At 37.0% G+C, this 9,486-nt stretch overlaps 1 protein-coding gene across 1 annotated transcript; it reads left to right on the forward strand.

Moving 5' to 3' along the window:
• Positions 1 to 2,120: 2,120 nt before the first annotated feature.
• bmf2 (BCL2 modifying factor 2) lies at positions 2,121 to 9,366 on the forward strand. Its single transcript, XM_084431855.1, has 4 exons — positions 2,121 to 2,262; positions 3,864 to 4,202; positions 5,299 to 5,501; positions 7,483 to 9,366. Exons 2-4 carry the CDS (start codon positions 3,881 to 3,883, stop codon positions 7,582 to 7,584), a joined length of 627 nt encoding a protein of 208 aa, XP_084287981.1. The 5' UTR covers positions 2,121 to 2,262; positions 3,864 to 3,880; the 3' UTR covers positions 7,585 to 9,366.
• The last annotated feature ends 120 nt before the right edge of the window (positions 9,367 to 9,486 follow it).

Here is a 9,486-nt window from a genome sequence, read left to right on the forward strand (position 1 = left end):
AACAGGAAGACTGTAATATTCAGGTGACTCACTGCCCATTTACAGCAAGTGCACTTCAACTGTGCACTTAAATTCTGGCTTAGGCAGAAAATATGCATGCACAAAAATGAAGAAAGTGTACAAACTGATCACAATAATAACTTGTAAGGTTGACAGATATCAAGGTCAGTGTATATGTCCAGTCCACTACAAAACAACAAAAGAAAAACAACAAGCTTTCCTGTGGATATTGAAGATTTGCATGGACAACAAAATATAATTAAATTTGGAAACAAGTATTCCTCAATCCAAAAGTTCTTTCTTTCATTGAAAAAACAAAAAGTGAATATATTTATGTCTACTCAATAAATAAAAAATATCAATTTACACACACACGTATGTAACCAGTACTCGACCATTCTCTGAGCGGGATTCGGCCTCTGGTGTGGGAGGCGCACGCGCTAACAAGGACAATAAAGACAGCAGCCTCTAGCATCAGAAGCTAGCGTGCGCCTGTTGAGGCCAGGGTAGTTAGGTTTACATGCACAGCTCTTACTAGCCTACGTCCGTTAAACTAACCACCCTAATCCTCACTCCCATCCGGGTCACGGCACCAATTGAAACCGGTCCTTCTCGACCCGCTCCGAGCGGGATTTGAATCGTCGTGTCTGGCGTGGGAGGCGGGTGCACTAACAAGGACGCAAAACACAGCAGCCTCTAGCGTCAGTCGCTAGCGCGCCTCTTGAGGCCAGGGTAGTGAGGTTTAACTTTACACGTACAGCTCTTACTGGCCTTCGTCTGTTACATGCATACACACACACACACACACATATATATATATATATATATATATACACACACACAGCATATGTATATACTCAGACATACAGTGTTAGGGTAATGCATTACAAGTAATGCTAGTAAGGTAATCAGATTACTCTTTTCAAGTAACAAGTAAAGTATAGTATAATGCAGTAAGATGCAGAGGTTTTTACCTATTTTTTTCAAGAAAGAAAGATTTTTACAGTAAGATTTTTATTTATTTATTGCAAAACAAACGAGCAAGCCCAGCCCAGATGAAGAAAAGTAGAGCAAAAGTAATGTAATGCATTACTTTCCATAAAAAGTAACTAAGTTACGGAATTAGTTACTTTTTATGGAGTAACGTAATATTGTAACTCATTACTTTTTAAAAGTAACTTCCCCAACACTGGCCTGGAGTGGCCATTGGGAGAATTGGGAAAATTCCAGGTGGGCCGCTCATTAATTGGGGCGGTAGTACCACTTCAACATAAAGTCAGTTTCACACGGGATGCGGAAAGCGCAAGTCTCTAGAAAGCATACTCCATACTTCGCACACACGAAAAATGTGTGTTACATTATTAATAATTGTTAATAATTTATGCAATGCATTAAAAAGTGTCATTTTATAGATGAGCATAATCTAAATTTATTTGACTTTTTAATTTGTATATTTTTCAGGTGTGCTTGTATAATTTTGTATGCTTTTTTGTTATTTATCTGTATATAAGATACAGGGGGTGGTCTTGGGCATTAAAATCCCAGCATTGGAAGCATTGTGTAAACTATTAAGAATATACTTTATATAGGCTACTCTCAATAGTTCACACAATGCTTCCCGGAAGTACGCAATCTGTCATGTGATTGATAACTTGCCAAACACAGCAAAAAGTATGTAATTTCAAGCATTAACAAATCCTCCAAAAATATTCTATCGCTGTTAAACATCAGCACTCAGTAATATAAATGAAATAGTCTACTTGCAATTTCCAGTTGGAAAACGTTTCGTCACAATAAGCCAGTCAATGGAAGCACGCTTTTCTCAAATTTTGATTAGTTTAAAGCACTTTAAAGTTATTCAATAAATCAACATCAAATTTTTTTTGTTTTTTTTTGCACGACCACTAATCTCAAAAGTTTGAATGGTTTAATGTGATAAAATTGCTGAAATGCTCCGTTTAGACATAAAAAGAGACTGACAGAGTCAACACACAAACCCTAAACTGACCTTTTCCCTCGGGCACCAACAACACACCGACTCCCGCCTCTTTGGGCTAATTATCATATCATGTTACGTCACCGGAGATGGGCGGGACTTTCGCCGCGCTCGTGTCCGATACAAACAACTCGAGCGGAGGGCGCAGAATGAAAACGGAGCGAGTCTGTGTTAGTAAATACAATCAGAGTGAAGACGGAATAAAAGAGCTCTGACACAAAAAGCGGAATAAAAACAGCACTGACAGACACATTCAAGCGCTGGCGGTGAGTGTCTCCTGTTTCTGTCTCATTTGCTCCAGTTTCATTCTGTAGTTTGGGATTTTGGTGGTTTGCTCTATTGAAAGAAGAACTGAAGTGACTGTTTTTGTCAGTAAAAAAAAACAAAAACAAAGTTTCAGTGTTTTGATCTGTGAAAGAAAGTTTTGAATTACAGAATAAAGATCATAATCTAATACAATGAAATATTCCCAATATGACGGTCTAATTCAGATGTCCATCTAAAAAAAAAAAAAAAAAAGAGTGACATTCATATCAAGTTTCATGGTTTCGTGATGCTTTCAGTTTTGGCATTACCTTATGGTATATGTTTTATTTTGGTTTGTATTCCCTGCTGAAAACAACACCTTAACCCAGCCTAAAATGGTTTTCTATATAATTTGAGGGACTGATGTGGTCTTCAATTGTTTTTCAGCCCAACCCCCCCAAAAACAGCCAACAGACCATCAGGCTAACTAAGCAAAGACCAGCAAACCATATTGGGCTGGTTCACAGCAGGGATTAAGAGTGTTATTCACATTGATATTTACCTGTCCATGTGATAATCAATCTATTAACACAATTATAATTTAAAAATATAAAATATCTGCGTTTTTATTTTATTATTTGTCTTTTTGACTTCATGCACTGCAAACAAAGTACACATTTATGCATTTCTGAAAACTCTTCATGCAACCCTTTATGCTTTGTCAATTTGACCAATTTCACTGTAACTGCATCTGTACTTTAACTCTCAGCTGATCAGAATATTCATGGAGTCATAAACTGACTTGTTATGATGGTACAGATTTGAAATGTATTGTTTTCTGGGAAAACTCTTTTGAGCACACAAGCCTTAAACTTCCTCTCATTTGTATGAGGCTCCTTTGAAATGTTGCCAGTTGACGTTTTAGCGGTTTGGGTTGTGACTATCTTAGTCATCTCACTGCACTTTGATGCCAGAAGTTGCACTTATGTGCCGATCAACTGTCTGACCGTAATGATTCATTGTTAAACCAAAAAAAAAAAAAATGCACGTAATAACTAACACCTATTTAGATGTTTGGTGTTGGCGTGTTTGGTTGTTCTTGTGAACGTGGGTGAGCTCTCTGTGAGATTCAGTGTTTGCATAAGGCCAAGTGTTCCTAAAATGCACTGGAGAGGAGAGGGAGGAACAACAATGCTCTAAATGCAAATTATAAAAGGCTTAGTTAATATGATAACTGTACATGGTTTGGGTTAGAAAACAAATACTTTTAAAAGGGACGATAAATCGCCATGTTTTATGTTGTTTATGTCCAAAACTGTGCGTCCAATCAAATTTTGGGACAAATTAATCCGTCACTTAGTAGTAAACCAATAAATAAACAATATATTTAAATGTTTTATTTTGTTTACTTTTGTAACAAATTAACATTTTTGCCATTGTGTTTGGTCGCCACTTAATATCCAATGTTAAATATGGGTCCTGAAGCAAAACCACTGCACTAGAAAGAAAAACAGAAACAAACAAACTTTTTTGAGGCCCTGTGTAATATACGGAAAGAAACGAACAGCATGTGAATAACATTATGGCACTGAGTGACAGTCTGTGTTATATTTCATGGCAGATTTGCTGACTCCGCCGATGGATGATGAGGAGGAGGAACAGCTTCCTCGCTGCTGTGAAACACCACTAAGAATCAAGAGCTCAGAGAACGGAGACGCCCACCGTCGAGCGGTTAACAGACACGCACGCTTTGAAGACAGATCCACGCAGACACTGAGCTCTGTCCTGAATTCAGTGAGAGTCGGAGATATGGCGCCGTTCCAGGGTTCAGGGAGAGACACATCATCTCCCTGTGGAGCTGTGGATGCCAGGACTGCATTCAGGGCTCACTGTAGATCCAGGGGCCTTGCGTCACTTTCTATGGCCTCTGGGGCTCCAGGGCCAAGAGCACTTTTTCATGGTAGGGATACATAATATGCATCATATCATTATATGATTATGAGATTGTATTATGGCCAAACACAAATTTAACCTCGTTCACATTATAGTGCCAGAACTTTTTTTTCCCAATTTCTTTATATGTGTATATATTTATTAGGGATGCACAGATATGAAAATTTTGGCCGATACGATAACCGATAATTCTTTTTATTTGAAATATAAAGATATCATATGATTATGAGATTGTATTATGGCCCAACATAAATTTAACCTCGTTCACATTATAGTGCCAGAACTATTTCCCCCCCCATTTCTTTATATGTATATATTTATTAGGGATGCACAGATATGCAAATTTGGGTCGATACCGATAACCGATAATTCTTTATATTTGAAAGCCGATAACCGATATATTGGCCGATAAATCTAAATCCACATTTTTATATAATTTTTGAGAGCCTGATTACAAAAACAAAAGTCTCACCATTAAAGCCATGTCCCAAGCACGAAATTATAATGATGTTCTCATTATAATTTTATGTCGCCTATATGACAGATTTGTGCTGAATTTGATTTGAACAGATTTGAAGTGATTCCAGTCATATTTCAAGCAATTCAAAACCATCATGGTGAACAGTGCACATCTGAAGTGTCTCAACTGAAGGAAATAATACATTATTTATCTGCTTTAAGATATCGGCCAAATATTCTTTTCGGAACGATAACGATAAAAAAATCCTATGTAGGCCGATACCGATATATCGTGCATCCCTATATACATATATATATAATATAATATAATATAATAAAATACAGAGAAATTACATAGAAAACGAATTAAATTCGATTATAAAAAACGATAAATTAGATAACTTTATGATTAGATAAGAGAGAAAAATTAAATAATAAATAAAAAACTATACCTAATGGCATTTTTATTTGCTGACCTTGGATCGCATGTAAAATTTAGTTGAAACTGAAGTTAAAAATTAGACCAAAGTGCTAAACTGTATTAAAGATATTGATTTTTATTCTTTTTGTTATAATAAATCCATAATAATATTTATTATATATCACTATACAATAATAATATAAATATGTCTTTTCTCTTGAAGGAAATGCTGGATTTCGTGCACATTTCCCCGCGCTGTTCGAACCTGTCCCGGATGGCGTACCGAACGTCGAAGGAAGGGAGGCCGACGAAGGGAGACCGGAAGAAAAAGAAGACGAACGTGACGTGGGAATTAGCGTGGAGATTCAGATTGGACGTAAATTGCGTGAAATGGGGGATCAGTTTCAGCAGGAACATCTTCAGCTGGTAAGAGTGATTTCAGATCATACTAGTCAAGTTTCCTTTCCTCACGGCCGATGTGAATCAGATGGGTAAAAGAGTTGCACAGGTGTGTGACAGTCGGTGGTTTCATTGCAGTGGTTTCTGTCACACTGTGCAATGACACCATCGTCTGTTGTTATTTCAATGCCTCTCATGCAAATGCTCAGAGGGAGCAATGACATCATTATTGGTTTGCTCATCCTGTTTACTCAAGTTCTCTTAGATTTTATCAGTTTTACTTGAAACGATGAATACATACATATACATATACAGTACACCAATAACCTTTCAGTTTAATTACTAGATTATGTCTATATAGCAAACTTATTTATAAAGGCTGCATGACATGGCTGTTTTAATTAAGGTTCGTGGTCAAATCTGATTAAAGTGTTTATCTGGGTAAGTAAATAAATAAGAACAATATGGGAGATACATGTAAAAAAGTTTTGTAAATTAACTTTTTATTATATAATTTTGAGAAGTGCCACATTTTATCATGTAAATATGCCCATCGGAGGATTTTTTACAATGGTTTTGTTGTAGATGTATTTTAAAAAGTACATTTAAATTACACACAGCAGATGAAGACAACTTGGTCTTGTTTAATAATTTGTGACTTTTTGTTTTTAGAGGTAAACATTTTCCATGTGTGAGACTTATCTAAGTTAACATTTATCCAAAGTGACTTTTACATTTATAAGAGAGGCATATTAACTCACACCCTCTACATGATTTTAGATTTATCAAGGGTTTGAAAGTTGGCAAGTTCAGCATCTACCCAGGCTGGCTGTAGTTTGTGTGTGAGCTCAGAAAGAGGATGTGAAGTGTGTTTATACAGCAGGCTAAATTTAGACAGACTAAAACTCCACGTCAGCGGACACGTGACCACAATCTCAAATGTAACACCTTCTTTAGTAACACCGTGTGTGTTAAATGCTGAGCCGCTAAAACTGAGATGTCTTAATGAACATGCAGATTGTACGCTTTATAGACCACGGAAATGCCGTCATGAGCTCAGATACTATCAAAAAGCTGAAACTTCAAGTTCTCACAGATGGCCCGAAGGGCGGTTGAATAACTTAAAAACTTGAAAGATGACAATACAATTAAAAATAAAAGGGTCAGAATAATTTAAATCTAAATTACAGCTTTGCTAACTCTTTTACATCTAGCATGCCTTCAGTAAGAGTAGTCGCTTATGCAACGTACTGCAATAGTCAAGGCTGAACTACAACACCGACTTACAACACAGATGGCCTGACTGCTGATTGGCTGCTTTAACTGTCCATCAGGGGGATTTAGAGGGAAGGGGAGGAGTTTGAAGTGAAGCTTGAGGCCACAGCGCCATCTCATGGCAGATACCTGCAATTTAAAAACAAACATGAAATCAACATTGACCCTATTTACTTTCTTAAAGGACTAGTTCACCCAAAAATGAAAATGTTGTCATCATTTACTCACCCTCAAGTTGTTTACAACCTGTATGAGTATCTTATCTTCTCCTGAACACAACAGAAGATATTTTGAAGAATGTTCAGTTGACGGTAGCCATTGTTTCGTTTTTTTTCTCCTATGGAAATCAATGGCTACCGTCAAGTCTTTGATTACCAGCATTCTTCAAAATATCTTCTTCTGTGTTCAACAGAAGAGAGAGACTAAAACAGGTTTGGAACAACTTGAGGGGGAGTAAATGATGACAACATTTTCATTTTTGGGTGAACTATCCCTTTAATAGACGCTCCTGGTCTTATTGTGCATTATTTATTTAAAACAACTTTGCTTTTTGACTGACAGGGAAAATTAAGTCATTGTTTTAGGCAACTGATGTAAGCAATGCAGCCTTCACTTGGAAATATGTCATATTACTGAAGAAAAATGGGTTGTGAATGTCAATTCAGTTGTTATATTTCACCTACAACAGATACTTCACCTGATGAATAATCATTTTTGGTTTATTTTTGTGCAGTTCACTCACAGGGGCCAGTTGGGTTTGTTCCAGCTAGTGACATCGATCTACAATTTCCTTTTTCCTCAAGAAGGAGCCCAAAATGCAAGAGCCCAGAGATGAGAGGCCACAGCCCAACTGTTCAGGACCCAAATGAGTTTTACACAGCACTGTAAGATCGCAGATCTGGATTTATGTGGCTCAAAAACTGTTGTGGAAAGAAGGTTGCCGCTGGTCAGAGATTTCCCTCCTTTTCCCGAAGAAGCCATCCTCAAAATGGAGCATTGGAGTAAATTTTCTGCAGGTTGCATATCAATATAAAGATATTCATATTCTGCCTTATGTTTTTCCAAACCTACGTTCACATATGAGCGGATCTCAGCGCAGTGAATGCCTTAATAAAACCCTCAGAAGAAGGAAGAACTGCTTTACTAGGCAACGAGCTGTGAGAATACTCAAGGTCCACACTTACGTGTGCGTTTGAGTATTTGTGCTGACTTTAATACAACTTCTGAACTCTGACGCATCCCAGAACCGAATCTTGATCTTTCCCTGCTGGTGTATCACGGATAGTGCTTGATTCACTGCTGTTATCAGTGTTACTGCGACAGAGTTGAAGGACAGAACAGATGTGACGATACGTAATCCAGAGGCCAGTAACATGCTTCAGAAAGAAAGTTTTGACAGAGTTTTGTTTAAATGCAGAAAAACAACTTGAGGTTGTACTACCTGTATATCAATATAATGAGCCATTTCTGAGAACAAGAAGAAGACAGATATGATTTTTGTGATTTTAAAATGCTGAAGAGGATCATGTTTTCTCATTAAGAGAGAATGTACCACAAAATCAATTTTCCAATTTTCCCTTTTCTGAAATATTAGTTTGCCTTAATGAATTAATCCTGCTGTTCTGCTGTCATGTGTCACAGACATTGCATAATGACATGAATTCTCTCAGGCACTGAAGTATTACTTTATATATCAGTGTTTAAAGCATCTCTATAGAAATTGGTGATTATCAAAATGTGCTCAAAGAGCAATACACCAAATCATCTTTTACAGTTCAACTCAAGCGATAAATGCAATCAGTAATATCTAACAAATATACAAGTTACATAATGAGAATGAATCAAAGCTCTAGGAAGAGTTGTGTTAGTATGTATATCAATCAATAGTTATTATAAAGAGGTTTTTATAACTGTTAATGTCTTAAGAGGGAAAGTGTCCTATAGATAGCAAACATATGCTTTAATTAGAGGGATAGTTCACCCTAAAAGTAATATTACGTCATCACTTACTCACCCTCATGTCATTCCGAACATTCCTGTGTAATTTTCTTTCTTCGTCGCTAAAATGTTATCGATTTTCGGCAGGGCAGCGCCAGTTTAATTTTGGCGCGAATAAAAACATTCTGTGAGGGATTGAACAAACGACTGCAAATTACATGTGATATATATTACTTTTATATAGTGCATGCCAAAACATCCACGTAAAATTCTACACGACGCCTGCCCGGGTTTGTATATGATGACAGATTTAGCATTTTTAAGTGAACTGTCCCTTTAAGGATAAGGACAATAATGAACTCAGAGGTGTGTTCGATTTAGAGCGGCGCTGCTTTGGTGTATGACATCAAAGTACCGCGAGAGCGATTCGAATTTCAAATAGCTTTCGAATCGCTCTCGCGGTAACTTGATGTCATACACCGATCGGTCTGACTGCACAGCGCCGCGTCAAGTCCAACACACCTGTAGATTTCTACTGAAATGTCCAGTGAGACGGCCAGATCGCATCACCTGACTGGCTCATGATCTGGCGCTGATATGAATATTTAAGAGTTTGTATATGGTGTGCGATAAAGCGGGGGAGTTTATTTTATATATTTGTAAACCCACATTGTAAAGTAAAAATATAAATATAAGATGAATAATTTAAGTTATAAAGATAGATATCGTTCCATTGCTGGTTTCTTAAATGCTTTCTTTTGTGGTACAATCTACTGAGGTGCCTGTACTTTGCGGTTTA

Source organism: Rutilus rutilus, assembly GCF_951802725.1.
Source record: "Rutilus rutilus genome assembly, chromosome: 15".
Classification (NCBI taxonomy): Eukaryota; Metazoa; Chordata; class Actinopteri; order Cypriniformes; family Leuciscidae; genus Rutilus; species Rutilus rutilus.